The sequence below is a fragment of the Saccopteryx bilineata genome, chromosome 1 (genome assembly GCF_036850765.1).
Source record: "Saccopteryx bilineata isolate mSacBil1 chromosome 1, mSacBil1_pri_phased_curated, whole genome shotgun sequence".
Lineage (NCBI taxonomy): Eukaryota > Metazoa > Chordata > Mammalia > Chiroptera > Emballonuridae > Saccopteryx > Saccopteryx bilineata.
In genome coordinates, this window is record NC_089490.1 from 306,299,510 (window position 1) to 306,314,556 (window position 15,047).

At 49.5% G+C, this 15,047-nt stretch overlaps 2 protein-coding genes across 10 annotated transcripts; both read left to right on the plus strand.

Moving 5' to 3' along the window:
- Window positions 1–237: 237 nt before the first annotated feature.
- On the plus strand, window positions 238–5,343 carry TTC36 (tetratricopeptide repeat domain 36). Its single transcript, XM_066245997.1, has 3 exons — window positions 238–488; window positions 1,449–1,637; window positions 5,030–5,343. The coding sequence occupies exons 1-3, from the start codon at window positions 377–379 to the stop codon at window positions 5,290–5,292; spliced, it is 564 nt and encodes a 187-aa protein (XP_066102094.1). The 5' UTR covers window positions 238–376; the 3' UTR covers window positions 5,293–5,343.
- Window positions 5,344–5,603: 260 nt separating this feature from the next.
- Window positions 5,604–10,639, plus strand: TMEM25 (transmembrane protein 25). Of its 9 annotated transcripts, none has more exons than XM_066246061.1 (9): window positions 5,607–5,785; window positions 6,160–6,251; window positions 6,511–6,822; window positions 7,477–7,767; window positions 7,931–8,062; window positions 8,291–8,321; window positions 8,453–8,553; window positions 8,696–8,779; window positions 10,348–10,639. In XM_066246061.1, the coding sequence occupies exons 2-9, from the start codon at window positions 6,182–6,184 to the stop codon at window positions 10,353–10,355; spliced, it is 1,029 nt and encodes a 342-aa protein (XP_066102158.1). In that variant the 5' UTR covers window positions 5,607–5,785; window positions 6,160–6,181; the 3' UTR covers window positions 10,356–10,639. The 9 variants fall into 9 exon arrangements, with proteins under 9 accessions (XP_066102176.1, XP_066102167.1, XP_066102158.1 ...); XM_066246052.1 differs by having other exon boundaries at window positions 5,608–5,785; window positions 8,693–8,779; window positions 10,348–10,638; XM_066246042.1 differs by lacking the exon at window positions 10,348–10,639 and adding an exon at window positions 8,904–10,145 and having other exon boundaries at window positions 5,608–5,785.
- The last annotated feature ends 4,408 nt before the right edge of the window (window positions 10,640–15,047 follow it).

Here is a 15,047-nt window from a genome sequence, read left to right on the forward strand (position 1 = left end):
GTCAAGCATTTTTTATCCATGGGTGGTCAAGCATTTAAGGTTTAAAGCATTTAAGGGAGAACCTGGACAGCACCCTCTATTTGCTCTGCTCCGCCTTAAGGCTGAAATTGGATTTATTTACTGTTTTCCTTAGGACTGAGGTGCCAGAGGGGAGGCAGTTGAGAAATACCTGTAAATATTCTACTGAGCCAGGTCACTAAACACTGGCCAAACAAGTTGAGTTTACACTACAGCCAAAGCATGGAAGACACTCCTCTTCATGGGGGATGGGCCTCAACCTCCCTCTAGATAACTGGCTGAGAACCTCAGCACCATCCACCACTTTTTCCCTCCTCTCTCATCCTAAAACTGTTCTAGATTTTTGTAGTTGAGCACCATGGGGACTCTAAACGATCAGGCAGTGTTACAGGCCATCTTCAACCCTAACACCCCGTTTGGAGATGTTGGGTTGGACCTGGGAGAGAAAGCTGAGAAAGAAGTAGATGACGGTGAGTATTTGACCTCGGAGTAGAGCCCTCCTGGTCTACAGGACTCCCTGGGGAGGCAGAGGAAAGTGTCTTACAAAGTCCCTTGTTTGTTCCACTAACCTTTGGCGATGATTGAGATCCTCAGTACACTGATGGGTGTTTGGCAAGTCACTCTGCCAAGAGGAGAGAGCCAGGGTTTGTGTCAGTCCTTCAGCCCTCACACCTCGGAGCTTACCTCACCACTTAATTCTCCCTATAATCCAAGTTTAACTGTGTCGGTGGATAGGAAGGAGGGTGATACTAAGCTCTCGCATCTTTGTCATGGCAAGAGTGTATCACCCCTACAAACAATGGGAGAGGACAGGGCATGGCTCCATTGAACAGTTACAAGCCAAGCACTGAGCTGATCCTTCCACAGGAGTGGAGTGCATTCATTGGCTTTTCCATTGGTCCCTAATGGACATTGATGTTACCATCAGAAGTTTTTGATGTCCTTTGTTTCTAAAGGAGCAAAGCCTAAGCCTTACTGAGAATTCAGGCTGAAAAGCTAAGGGATACATGGGACGTAATTTTTATGACCTGCGTATGTCATGGGGCTTTTGTGTTGGGGGCAGTATAGTAGGACAAAATGAGGACAGGCTAAGGAGCCAGAAAGACCTGGGTTCAAATCCAAGCTGTGCAACTTTCTGGGCTGTGTGATATTGAGCAAGTCTCTTTAAGTTACAGGCTGAGTTAGAGCTCTATTCTCCATAACGGAGAGCCAACCAAGGTCCCTTTCCCAGGTCTCTTTGGGACTTAGGCAGTGCTAGCTTTCAGCCTTGGTGACCTCAGCTCCCCTTGCCCTAAAGACTGCATCTGACTCCTACTGAGATCCATACCCCAGCCCAGTAATTCCCAGCTCAGGTTTCCAAAGCCTGAGGTGGTTTTGCTTCTTGCTTCCAATTGCACACTCATCCCCTCCTGGCCCCCTCCCTGGCACAGATGGACTTTTCCCTCAAGCACAGTTGGAGCAGTCCAAAGCCCTGGAGCTGCAGGGGGTGATAGCAGCCGAGGCTGGTGACCTCAGCACAGCCCTCGAGAGGTTTGGCCAAGCCATCCAACTGCTGCCTAAGAGGGCATCAGCCTACAACAACCGAGCCCAGGCCCGGCGACTCCAAGGAGATGTGGCAGGTGAGGGGAGATGCCCTGTAATCTCTGCATAAGGGGCCCTGGAGTGCACAGACCAGAGATAAAGTGGTTACGGGGCTAGGGTATAGGGGTAGGGAGTCATAAAACCCCTTTGGAATCTGCATTCTTATCTATAAGAGGTATATTATGGGTCCTGCTAATCTCTGGGGCTATCATGAAAGAATAGACTGCATTCCACTTACTTAGTATTTAATGATAATCTACTATTGTAGCAGTGGGCCAGGGGCTGGGGCACTAAATGCCAGGCACTTCACATGTAAGCTGTAGTAACTAAGATAATCCTCACAACAACCCTGAAAGGTACGTAACTATTGTCATCTTCATCTTACAGATGAAGAAAACTGTAGAATGGAAGTTAGGTAGCTTGTTACTCAGACAGCTGAGAAGTGGCAGAGCTGGGATTTGAACAGTTTAGGAGCAGGACAGACACAAAATTATGATACTACTGTGGCAGGTTGAGAGGGACCTGCTCCTGAAGGGTAACTTTTGAAGGATGAGTAGGAGTTAGCTGGATGGAGGGGAGGCAGTAGAGAAGGCACAGCCTGTGGAGGTCCAGAGGCATGAAAGGAGTTAGCTGGATGGAGGGGAGGTAGTAGAGAAAGCACAGCCTGTGGAGGTCCAGAGGCATGAAAGGAAAGTACAGGGAACTTCAGATCTCCAGGCTGGCTGAACCAGGGAGTGGTGGGACGGCCTAGAGCAGTGGTAGTCAACCTGGTCCCTACCGCCCACTAGTGGGCGTTCCAGCTTTCATGGTGGGTGGTAGCAGAGCAATCAAAGTATAAATAAGATAGATTTAACTATAGTAAGTTGTTTTATAAAGACTTATTCTGCCAAACTTAGCAAAAATCTGACATAAAGTACTTAGTAAGTAATTATTATTATATGCTTTAACTTGCTGTAACTCTGCTTTATAAATTTTATAAAGTTACTTCCCTATTTTATAAATCACCATTACTGTGGAACTGGTGGGCGGTTAGAAAATTTTACTAACAGAGAAACAAAAGTGAGCGGTGGGTATGAAAAGGTTGACTAGCCCTGGCCTAGAGGTGAACAGAAATCACTAAAGGGTTTTAACTGGGGAGTGATGAAATCAAACCTACTGCATTCAGGCAACTTTAGCTGGAGTGGGGACAATGTGACAAAGGGGGCCATGCTTAGAGCCAGAGAGCAGGCCAATCATTAACCAGAGAAGTCTAGTAGGGAACTAAAGAACTAATAGACTGTTAAGACCAAGGGTCCCCAAACTACAGCCTGTGGGCTGCATGCGGCCCCCTGAGGCCATTTATCCAGCCCCCGCCGCACTTCCAGAAGGGGTACCTTTTTCTTTCTTTCTTTTTTTTTCATTTATTCATTTTTATTAGAGAGAGAGGGGAGAGAGAGAGAGGGAGAGATAGAGAAAGAACAAGGGGAGGAGCAGGAAGCATCAGCTCCCATGTGTGCCTTGACCAGGCAAGCCCAGGGTTTTGAACCGGCGACCTCAGCATTCCAGGTCGACGCTTTATCCACTGCGCCACCACAGGACAGGCAAGGGGCACCTTTTTCATTGGTGGTCAGTGAGAGCCGCAAAGTGCGGCGTTGCTCTCGTACAGTACTACCAGTGACGTGGGATACACGCATCACAGCTCCGGAAGCGCATCATATCACTTGTTACGGCTAGCATTGACAAATATGGAACCAGACATTGACCATCTCATTAGCCAAAAGCAGGCCCATAGTTCCCATTGAAATACTGGTCAGTTTGTTGATTTAAATTTACTTGTTCTTTATTTATTTTAAATATTGTATTTGTTCCTGGTTTTTTGTTTGTTTGTTTGTTTGTTTTACTTTAAAATAAGATATGTCCAGTGTGCATAGGAATTTGTTCATAGTTTTTTTTATATTCCGGCCCTCCAACAGTCTGAGGGACAGTGAACTGGCCCCCTGTGTAAAAAGTTTAGGGACCCCAGGTTAAGACTCTTGGTGGTGGAGGTGCTCCTGGGACCCGTAATGCCAGGCTGGAGAATCTGGACTCCATTATGAAAACAGTTGTCTGCTGCCTGGCTCTCTGGCAGGGCAGGGCTATAATTGTTGCTGGAGGCAGCCTGCAGACCAAAACCCCAGAGATCAGAGGCAGTTCACATGAAGGAGGCTTTCAAGCTCTCCAGACCAGCTCCTCTGAGGGAAATCAAAACAGGCTGTCATCAGAGAGCTTCTCAAAGGTTCAGGTCCAGGTGTAAGTGTGGTGGGAACATAGCCCCTGCTGGGTTCCCAGGGATCAAAACAGAGACAAAAGGAAGATCAGTGGTGCTCCCCAAGTATCCCGGCGGCATGAAGAACCCAGAAGAAATACAGCTCAGTAAACTCTACAGTAGATACCAGTAGGCTCCTTGAAGTTGAATTCAGATGTTTAACCCCAATATTGTATGAGGACAATAAAAATAAAAATGGGCAGGCCAGCTCTGGCTCCAAGACCTTCTTCAACGAAGATTAGATAAAAAATAATGAAGATTATGGAAATAAAGAATGAGGAAAGCCTGACCAGGTGGTGGCACAGTGGAGAGAGCATCAGACTGGGAGGGATGTGGAGAACCCAGGTTCGAGACCCCCAAGGTCGCCAGCTTGAGCGTGGGCTCATCTGGTTTGAGCAAAAAGCTCACCAGCTTGAGCCCAAGGTCACTGGCTCGTGCATGGGATCACTCGGTCTGCTGGAGCCCCCAGGTCAAGGCATATATGAGAAAGCAATCACTGAACAACTAAGGTGCTGAAACAAAGAATTGATGCTTCTTGTCTCTCTCCCTTCCTGTCTGTCCCTATCTGTCCCTCTCTCTGACTCTGTCTCTGTCACACACACACACATAAAAACAAAACAAAACAAAACAAAAAAGAATGAGGAAAGGCAGTCAGTGTAGAAAATGGGTGAGAGAAGCTGTTTTAAAAATCACACAATGGAAAACAGGGATATGTCTTCAAAGGAAAAGAGAAATGGACTTTCCTATATGGTCTTTCCTATATTTGTAAGAAGCAGTTCTTCATAATTATTTTGGGCTGTGGGATTCAGTTAGTCATCTCGTACTTAGAAAATAACGTACATGTGAAATAAATTGCCTGCTATATGCCAGCAATGGGTCAGATCCACGAGCACAGATGACCATTCAAAATGCTCTGTGTAACTTTCATATTTTGGTGTGGGACAAGGCGAGACCTGGACTTTAGTCCCAGCTCTGCCAACTAACTGGCTGCACAGCCAGGGCAGGTCCTCCCAATTCTTCCAGCCTTCACTTGTGTCGTGGGAATAACAATAGCTATCTTCAGGAGGCTCGCGTGCAAGTGGGCAATGAAGGGCCGAGCCCCAGACCTCCATCCAAGCCCGGACTCTGTGCTCGCTCGCCCCGCAGGAGCCCTGGAGGACCTGGAGCGCGCCGTGGCGCTGAGCGGCGGCCAGGGCCGCGCAGCCCGCCAGGCCTTCGTGCAGCGCGGGCTCCTCGCGCGGCTGCAGGGCCGAGACGACGACGCCCGCAGGGACTTCGAGCAGGCAGCGCGACTGGGCAGCCCCTTCGCGCGCCGTCAGCTGGTGTTGCTCAACCCGTACGCCGCGCTGTGCAACCGCATGCTAGCCGACGTGATGGCGCAGCTGCGCGGCCCAAGCGAGGGACGCTGAGCGCTGGCGGGCGAGGGGGCTCCTGAACTAATAAAGTTGTGGCTTGCCCGACTTCCGCTTGTTTCTGCACCCAGCCTCGGGCCGCCAGCCCAGGGCTTGCAAGTGTTCCCAGGGCTGGGGGCCGGCGGGGGCGGGGCGAGGCGGGGCCTGTGGGGGGCTGGAGCGGGGCAGGGGCGGGGCTAGGGGTAGGGAGGGGTCCGTGGGGGCTGTGGACCGGGCGAAGCAGGGCGGCGGACGGGGGCGGGGCTGGAGGCCGGCGGGGGCGGGAGCTGCGGCCTACAGTGCAGGGAGGCGCGGCGGCGCGGCGGGCTCTGATTGGTCCTGCCCGGCGCGGCACCGCCCCTGCGGCGCGCTGCGGAACCCATCAGGCCTGCGCCGGCGCGATGCTGCGCTCCGCGAGATAGTGAGGTGACCCTGCTGCGGGACCACCTTCTGTTCACTGAGGGACCCACTGCCGTCCCAGTAACCGGAAGGATGGGGAAAAGAGCGTAGGGTGAGAGATAGGGGAGGGGAATGGGACGAGAGAGGGACGGAGTCTGGAGTAGGACGGTTCCTTTGGGGAGGGGCGCGTTTGTCCGAGCATCTGCGTGTGTCCGGGTCTAGGCGGACTGCACCGTCGCTCCTTGTTTCTTTGTATGAGGGGGAGGGAGGTGAGGATGATGCCTCTGTCCCCTGCAGCCGGGGAGTCGATTTGGTCTTTGGGGCTTTTGGGTTTTCGCGTTCTTGCTGCCTTCACGCCGTGGGTCGGTCTATATTTGTGTTTACGTGCGTGATTTACTTTTGTTTCTGGAGAGTTCATTCCTGGAGGAATTACTGTTTGCTCCCTCTCACCTGGCTAAGTGGAGGTCCGCCCCCTTCTCCCGGCAGTCTGAGGCCCAGGACGGGCGCCATGGCACTGCCTGGGCGCGCACCTGTTCTCCCGCACACACTGCTGCTCCTGCCAGCCCTCCTGAGCTCAGGTACACCTTTCTTCATTCCTTGGTTGAGCACTTCTAGGTCATAGTTCATTCTCCACCCTCCTTGCCTGCGTTCCCGGTTTGGTACTCACTTCGGGCCCTAGGAACTAGAGCTGGGTTTCTGTCTCCCGAACACCCGAGATCCAGCCAGTCCCCTGGTGAGAGAACCCAGGTGCTCTATCGACCCGCTGACCGTCTGAAACTAGACCTCATCTTGGTCACAGAACAGTACAAACCTTACCCAGAATCCCCTGTGTTCCAGGTTGGGGGGAGTTGGCGCCACAAATCGATGGCCAGGCCTGGGCTGAGCGGGTACTTCGGGAGAATGAACGCCACCCCTTCACCTGCCGAGTGGCAGGGGGTCCTGGCATTCCCCAATTGGCCTGGTACCTGGATGGACAGCTGCAGGAGGCCAGCACCTCAAGACTGCTGAGTGTGGGCGGGGAGGCCTTTTCTGGAGGCACCAGCACCTTCACTGTCACTGCCCATCGGGCCCAGCATGAGCTCAACTGTTCCCTGCAGGACCTCAGCAGTAGCCAGTCAGCCAACGCCTCTGTCATCCTCAATGTGCAATGTGAGTGTCCCTGAAATGGGCCGGGAGTGAGCTTTTCTGCCCGAGGAGCCCCAGCATCCACCTGGCAGGTGGTCTGATAGGACATTTAACAAATATTTAAGCACTTTGCAAATATTAACTCACTTTACTCCTCACAATAGTCCTATGAGGTAATTACTATTGTTACCCTCACTTTACAAACAAGGAAACAGGCACAGAGAAGCTAAGCAGTCTGGCAGAGGTCATACAGCTGGTAAGTAGCAGATCCAGTATTCAGATCTCTACATTTTGGCTCTAGTGTTTATACTCTCAATCACTATGAAATGCTGTCTTCTGGTGGACATAGCTATCCTGTTTCCCAGTGTCCCCTTTGAGGACAGGTCCCTTCTGAGTTTGGAGTAAAGGGCAGGAATGCCTGACCTGCAGTGGCACAGTGCATAAAGTGTCAACTAGGAATGTTGAGGTCACCGGTTCAAAGGCCCACGCTTGCTCCAGGTCAAGGCACATATGAGAAGCAACTGCGAATTGATGCTTCCCAATACCCCACCACCACCACCATCTTTTTCTCTTTCTCCCCACTTTCTCTAAAATCAATAAATAGAATCTTTTTAAAAGGGGGGGGTAGGGAGTATGAGGGGCTGTGATGAAAGCATATGGGCCTTTGCTTTGTACCAGTTAAGCCGGAGATTGCCCAGGTCGGGGCCAAGTACCAAGAAGCTCAGGGCCAGGGCCTCCTCGTAGTTCTTTTTGCCTTGGTGCGTGCCAACCCACCTGCCAGTGTGACCTGGATCAATCAGGACGGGCCAGTGACTGTCAACACCTCAGACTTCCTGGTGCTGGATGCCCAGAATTACCGCTGGCTCACCAACCACACTGTGCAGCTGCAGCTTCGCAACCTGGCACACAACATCTCTCTGGTGGCCACCAATGACGTTGGTGTCACCAGTGCCTCGCTTCCAGCCCAAGGTGAGCATGGAATCTAAGTAGAGAAATGGGAGAATTTGCCCTTTGGGTGAGACTTGTGAATGAGCTGACCCCAGCCATGGGCATGGAGGGCCGAGTAGTACCTGTGTCATCTCAGAGTTGGGGGCCCTGCCCACTTGGAACCTAACCAAATGACTACCTGCAGGACTCCTGGCCACTCAGGTAGAAGTGCCAGTGCTGGGCATCATTGTGGCTGGAGGGCTATCCCTGGGCACCCTGGTGGCATTCAGCACTTTGGTGGCCTGCCTGGTATGCAGGAAAGAGAAGAAAACCAAAGGTAGGGTCAAAGCAGCGGAGGGACAGGGTGGTTGGGGGAGTAGAGATGAGATCAGGGTGAGCAGCAGGGCAAAAGTGGGCTGGGCAGAACAAGTCATCTCTGAAAAGAGCGAAGGCTGGGAATTTGAGAGAACCCTTCCCTGAGGTTCACGGCTCTGAAAGGGTAGGGGGACAGAGCCCAAAGTGGATGGGCACTCTGGGAACAGTAGTGTGGTTTCTTTCTCCTTAGGCCCCTCCCGGCGCCCATCTCTGCTCTCTAGGTAACTTCCTGGGGCTGGGTGGATAGGCTGAGTGGAGATGCAGCATGGGGACAGATGGGAATCTTCAGTTGCTGGTAGTTCTGGAACTGGCCCAAAAGCAATAATCTGCCTGGGATTCCTCCACCCTGTAGTGACTCCAACAACCTGAAACTCAACAATGTGCGTCTGCCACGGGAGAACATGTCCCTCCCGTCCAACCTTCAGCTCAACGACCTCACTCCAGATTACAGAGGTACATCTAGGACCCTCTGTTTGCCTGTTTTATCTCTAGAGGTGCTTCTAAGAAAAAGAGAGACCTTGGTAGGTAGGGGGGCCAGGTCCCATCAGGCACACTCCCACTCCTCCTGGGCGCCACCTGTTTTGTCACCCAGCAGGGAAACCAGCAGACCGGCAGATGGCTTGGAACAACCGCAGGCCAGAGCTGGATTCAGAGACTGGCGGCCTCCTTACCAGCCAAGGTACCCTCCTGCTCTGCTCCTCAGTCCTTGTGCTTATACCTTTGAGTCCCCAGGGGCAGAGAAGAGTCTCCTGACTTCCAAAGATGAGGGTTACCAAGAATCCTGGGCATCTCTGACCCTGTAGGTTTCATCCGACTCCCAATGCTGAGCTACATCTATCGAGTGTCCAGTGTGAGCAGTGATGAGATCTGGCTCTGAGCTTAGGGGGAGATGGAGAGTCCCATGGCCCCTGGGCACCCTCCCACTCCTGCAAGGCATCTTCTGCCCAGGCCATGTTGCCAGTGAGAAGAGGCCACTTCCACTTTTACTTGCACCCCTAGCTGGTGTGCCCTCTGTCATCCACATGATGGCTTCGCTGGGATCAGACCCTCGGGCACAGGTATCCTTGGTTAGGCCACCAGCTGCACCTAAGCCCTTGTTCTAATTGAGGTTGGGGGTATGCATGTGATGCCTGTACCCAAGCCAATAGAGGTCTTTGCCCACGTGCTCAGAGGTCATCCAACATCTAAGTGTGGCATGGCCCTGCTGTCTTAGGGCTGCTCTATGCCTCACACCAGTACTCCTCAGCACCTTGTATAGCAGGCATGGAGCATGCCTGGTTGTGGGATGAGGAAGGCCTTGCATGTCTCAGATTTCCTTCCTATGTTGCATAGCTTTATTCCCTCAGGGAAAATTTAGGACCCTGCTAGCTTATAGAACCAAAATGCCCTTTGTACAGGAACCAACTCCTGGCCCAGGGGTGTTGGCCAAGCACAAAGTAGTCCCTTTTGCTATATACCTCTGCCTCCTCTGTCCCAACCTTCTCTTGGGCATCATAGGTTATATGTTGGACCTTGTCCACTTCTTCACTGGCCACTAGACTTCCTCATTAGCTGGGCCTCTGGTAGTGCTAGTGCCTGGTGTTAGCACAGATCAGGAGAAATGAGGGAGGTGGGAAGTCTAGGGGTATCCAGGATGGCTTGCAGCTATGCATTTTTTTCTAATAGTGTTAGCACTTTAAGCACATCCCCTGGATGGGAGGGAGGATACCAGGTCCCTCTTTTTGGCTTCCCAAGTCTAGCCTTCCTGTGACTCATTGAGTACCCTCAGCCCTCAGGGTTAATAGTTTCCCTCAACATGTTTCTGTTCCATGGGATGTTCCCATAATGCAACAGTGCTGGAAGCTTTGGGGAACATGGAGCAGGGACAGACCACAAACCCTAAAATAACCTAAGGACACTTGACAAAGCAACATAGAAATGAGAGCAAATTAATTGTGCAGAGTATATTTTTCCCTTGTTACCTTGTTTTGTAATTTTTCTTATGTTACAACCTAGGACAGTGCTGAGCACACAGTAAATTCAATAAATTTGATTGTTTGAATGTTCTATGTGTTCATTCCTTCAAATAGGTTTGTTAATGAAGTTTTTAAATCACACAGTAGAAAAAATATAGCAGACACCTGTGTACCCACCACTCAACTCTGTTGAATCGTTTTTTGTGTGTGTGACAGAGACCAAGAGAGAAGGGGACAGATAGGGACAAACAGACAGGATGGGAGAGAGATAAGCATCAATTCTTTGTTGCAGCTCCTTAGTTGTTCATTGACTGCCTTGATCGGGGGACTACAGCAGAGCAAGTGACCCTTTGCTCAAGCCAGCGACCTTTGGGCTCAAGCCAGAGACCATGGGGTCATGTCTGTGATCCCACACTCAAGCCAGCCACTCTGCGCTCAAGTTGATGAGCCCATGCTCAAGCTGGTGACCTTGGGGTTTTGAACCTCGATCCTCTGCACACCAGTCTGACACTTTATCCACTGCGCCAATGCCTGGTCAGACAACGCTGTTGAATCTTAACATTCTACTTTATTTGCTTCAGGTCTTTTATTTTTAAAAAAATAAATATTTCTCTAATTACACTGTGTCCAGTGGCAAGGTTGACTTTTTTGTTGTTGTTGTTGACATTTTTTGTTTTAGGAGTGCCCGGTAGGGATCATAGCTGTACCCAGTGACTCAGTCTTCTTTAGTCACTATCAGTGGCAGACACCCCCCTGCCAAGACAGTGGCTAAGAAACACTGAACCCTTTATAACCTATCTTTTTTAGTGGCAGATTAATTGGCTTGCCTAGCTCTGGGTTTTCCAGTCCTGTTCTTTCCTCATCTTTTAGTTGGTATTTTCCTCCATGGTAATGGCTCAGGCCGCCCCAGCCTCCTGCAAGGAACTTAGTTTCTGCCTTTTCTAATACTGCTTGTAAGCTCCTTTGTGGCTCCAGGACTTTTAGGAGCCAGAGTGCCCTGCTGTCAATTCTGTTGATCCTCTCTCTCATCCACTGTTCTCTTTGGGAGGTCCTTGAGCCCCTTCCTTGATTGTTCGTTGGCAAGGCTACAAGCCCTGCACTCTCCTCCTACCTGCACTTACGGTCTAATTTGGAAAGGTTTGCTCTTCCTGGCAAATTTGCCACCCTTGCAGGTGTTTGCTAAGGGGTGAACTTTTAAACTAGTGTCCCAGTCCTCCATACATGCCCCTTAGATCAGAGATTTCTTGTGCCTTTGTTGAGTCACAAACTCCTTGGAGAATTTGACAAAAGTTAACACTTTTCTGAGAAAATGGCAGATTAAAGAACAAAATGCTTGCCTGATCAGGCGGTGGCACAGTGGATAGAGCATTGGACTGGGATGCGGAGGACCCGGGTTTGAGACCCTGAGGTCGCCAGCTTGAGCATAGACTCATCTGGTTTGAGCAGAGCTCACCAGCTTGGACCCAAGGTTGCTGGCTTTAGCAAGGGGTTACTTGGTCTGCTGAAGGCCCACAGTCAAGACACATGAAAAAGCAATCAATGAATAACTACGGTGTCACAAAGAAAAACTAATGATTGGTGCTTTTCATTTCTCTCTGTTCCTGTCTGTCTATCCCTTTCTCTGACTCTCACTCTGTCTCTGTAAAAAAAAAAAAAAAAAAAAGCCCTACCAATTACAACATGGATGAAACTTGAAAACACTGCTAAAGAAGCCAAACTCAAACCTATTCTGTAACCATTTATATGAAACGTCCAGAGTAAGCAAATCTATACATAAGTGGTTTCCAGGACTGGAGGAAGGGAAGACTGGGGAGTGACTGCTAATGAATATGGGGTTTCTTTTTGGGGTGATGATAATGTTTTGGGATTGATGGTAATGCTCAGCTTTTCTAATAGAACAAAAACCACTGAATTGTATACTTTTTTTAAGTGAGAGGAAGGGAGATAGACTGCCATGTAGAGATACTGCATCTGAATGTGTCTGGCCTATGTGCAGCTGAGAGCAGAGAAAGGGCCCTGCTTCGCCTTGAGGGACCTGGCAAGACAAGGTCACTAAAAACAACTTGAAGGCTGTTCGTGGCATTGACACCAAAAGCAGGACCAGTGGTGATACAATGGATAAAGTGTCAGATTGGGGTAACAATGGACCCAGGTTTGAAGCCCCAAGAGATCGCCAGCCTGCAAACAGGTTTGCGGCAATGTGTTTCCATCAGAGCACACTGTCCTACCTGGCCCAAACTGTATGTCTGTGTTTTCCTTCATCCTCCGTCGCCACAAAAAAAAAACAAAAAAACAAAAAAAAAAAAACTTCCCTCTTTGCCTTTAGACCTGTGGTGGCGCAGTGGATAAAGCGTCAACCTGGAAATGCTGAGGTCGCCGGTTCGAAACCCTGGGCTTGCCTGGTCAAGGCACATATGGGAGTTGATGCTTCCAGCTCCTCCCCACCTTCTCTCTCTCTCTCTCTCTCTCCCTTTCTCTCTCCTCTCTAAAATGAACAACAACAACAACAAAAAACTTTCCATCCTCCGTCGCCCCCACTCAGATCTTCACTTCCCCCTGCTAGTTGCAACACTCCCACATGCACCCCAACTGGGATTTACCGGGCAACCCCATCTGAAGCCGATGCTTGAATCAACTGAGCTACCCTCAGTGCCTGAGGCCAACACTCAGACTACTATACTGGCTGCGAGAGGAAGAAAGAGAAAAGGGAGGGGGAGAAAAAAAGCAGATGGTCGCTTCTCATGTGTGCCGGACAGGACTGAATCCAGGACATCTGCAAGCTAACTTCTTAGGGAATAGGAAGAATTCACAGTGGTATGCTTGGTAAAAGATGTGCCTGGTTCTCTGGACTCAATGTGGATAAAGGAAAACAGCCAGATTAAAGCACAGAATAATAGCTGGTATCAGGGTGACATGAATTTTGTACATCAGGAAAGGTTAACTATCAACTCAGCAGGAGTTAATGTTTCTGGAATGTTCATGTGTTTTGCCAATAATACTTTTGGATCAGCGAATGTCACAACCTTGAAGTGGTAGATAAAGTTAATATCTTTCCTATGGTGTATACTAAAATATTTGTAAACAATGGAAAAAATGTAGATCTGATTGTTGAATACAAGGCATACCAAAAGCCTGAACACAAATACTGGATATATACGAACAAAATCTTTGGGAAAATTATCCCAAGTTTCAGAATGAAAGTAATATCAGATATGTAAGTGAACTTCATCTAACCAGATTAATAAAAACAGTTAACTGATTTTTCCCAGGGCCACAGAATAAATAGCCAAGAGGGAATAACTAGAGAGTGTTAAAGATGAGAGGGAATCCTGTGATGAAAAAGTGTCTTAAGAGGATTGGTGGAGAAATATGGTGCATGTCCTGAAGTGGGAGTAAAGCTAAAAAGCCCACATGTTAACCAATAAGTTAGGGAGGACAGTTGATCCTTATTATTTGCAGGTTCCATATTTGTAATTTCACATACTCACTAAAATCATAATCCCAAGATCAATGTTTGCAGTGTTTTTGTGATCATTTGCATACATGCTCAGAGCAGTGAAAATCAGTCACTCAACACCTACCTTCCCATCTGAGACAATGTTGTGCCTCCTGGCTTCAGCTCTCACACTGTAAACAAGTGCCGTTTCAAGGTGTATTTAATGCCATGATTTTGCTTGTTGGTGGTGATTTTACTGTATAAAATGGCCCCCAAACATAGTGCTGAGGTGTTGCCTAGTGTTCCTAAGTGCAAGAGGGCTGTGATGTGTCTTAAGGAGAAAGTGTTAGATAAGCTTCACTGTGGTGTGATTCGTAGTGCTGGTGGCTGTGAATTCACTGACTCAAAGGCTGGTTGATAAAAATGTTATGACCAGAGGCATATAGGAACCTAACCTTATAGTTCCCCTAAGAGCAATGGCTCAGTATTTGCTAACTCAGTGTTCACAGTGACTTTATAGAACATAAGTACTATGAATTACAAGAATCTACTACAGTATATAAATGGGGAGTCTTAGCTCTGGCCAAAGAAGTCAACCTGGTTGTTCCTTAAAAACTTAGAGAATTGAATTCCTATCACATTTTGCTTTTCTTTTTTCCCTGAGTTAAATGTGAGCATTAATAAAATCCATTTGAGGCCCTGGCCGGTTGGCTCAGTGGTAGAGCATCAGCCCAGCGTGTGGAACTCCTGGGTTCAATTCCCAGCCAGGGCACACAGGAGAAGCGCCCATCTGCTTCTCCACCACTTCCCCCCTCCTTCCTCTCTTATCTCTCTCTTCCCCTCCTGCAGCCAAGGCTCCATTGGAGCAAAGTAGGCCTGGGCGCTGAGGACAGCTCCATGTTCTCCGCTTCAGGCACTGGAATGGCTTGGGCTGCAGCAGAGCAATGCCCCAGATGGGCAGAGCATTGCTCCCCTAATGGGCATGCCGGGTGGATCCTGGTCAGGTACATGCGGGAGTCTGACTGCCTCCCCGCTTCTAACTTCAGAAAAAAGAAATAAAATCCATTTGAGAGCATAGTGCTGGTCCCAATATAGTGTCAGAGTAAGTGTTATGCTCAAATGCTCCTGGTCCTCAAATTCAAGCATAATGCACCTGACCAGGCAGTGGCGCAGTGGATAGAGCATCAGACTGGGATGCCAGGGACCCCGGTTCGAGACCCCGAGGTCGCCAGCTTGAGCGTGGGCTCATCTGGTTTGAGCAAAAGCTCATCAGCTTGGACCTAAGGTCACTGGCTCAAGCAAGGGGTTACTGGGTCTGCTGTAGCTCCACGGTCAAGGCACATATGAGAAAGCAAGCAATGAACAACTAAGGTGTCGCAATGTGCAACAAGAAACTAATGATTAATGCTTCTCATCTCCGTTCCTGTCTGTCTGTCCCTGTCTATCCCTCTATCTGACTCTCTCTCTCTGTCTCTGTAAAAAAACCCAACACAGCCTGACCTGTGGTGGCGCAGTGGATAAACCCTGGGCTTGCCTGGTCAAGGCACATATGGGAG

What these genes read in the sequence shown, in the direction of transcription:
- TTC36 (XM_066245997.1), top strand. Translation starts at nt 377, where the DNA reads ATGGGGACTCTAAACGATCAGGCAGTGTTACAGGCCATCTTCAACCCT. An exon ending in TGAGAAAGAAGTAGATGACG is followed by an intron (nt 489 to 1,448) that starts GTGAGTATTTGA and finishes TCCCTGGCACAG; the next exon opens with ATGGACTTTTCCCTCAAGCA. An exon ending in ACTCCAAGGAGATGTGGCAG is followed by an intron (nt 1,638 to 5,029) that starts GTGAGGGGAGAT and finishes CTCGCCCCGCAG; the next exon opens with GAGCCCTGGAGGACCTGGAG.
- TMEM25 (XM_066246020.1), top strand. Translation starts at nt 6,182, where the DNA reads ATGGCACTGCCTGGGCGCGCACCTGTTCTCCCGCACACACTGCTGCTC. An exon ending in GCCAGCCCTCCTGAGCTCAG is followed by an intron (nt 6,252 to 6,510) that starts GTACACCTTTCT and finishes CCTGTGTTCCAG; the next exon opens with GTTGGGGGGAGTTGGCGCCA. An exon ending in CGGCCTCCTTACCAGCCAAG is followed by an intron (nt 8,780 to 8,903) that starts GTACCCTCCTGC and finishes CTGACCCTGTAG; the next exon opens with GTTTCATCCGACTCCCAATG.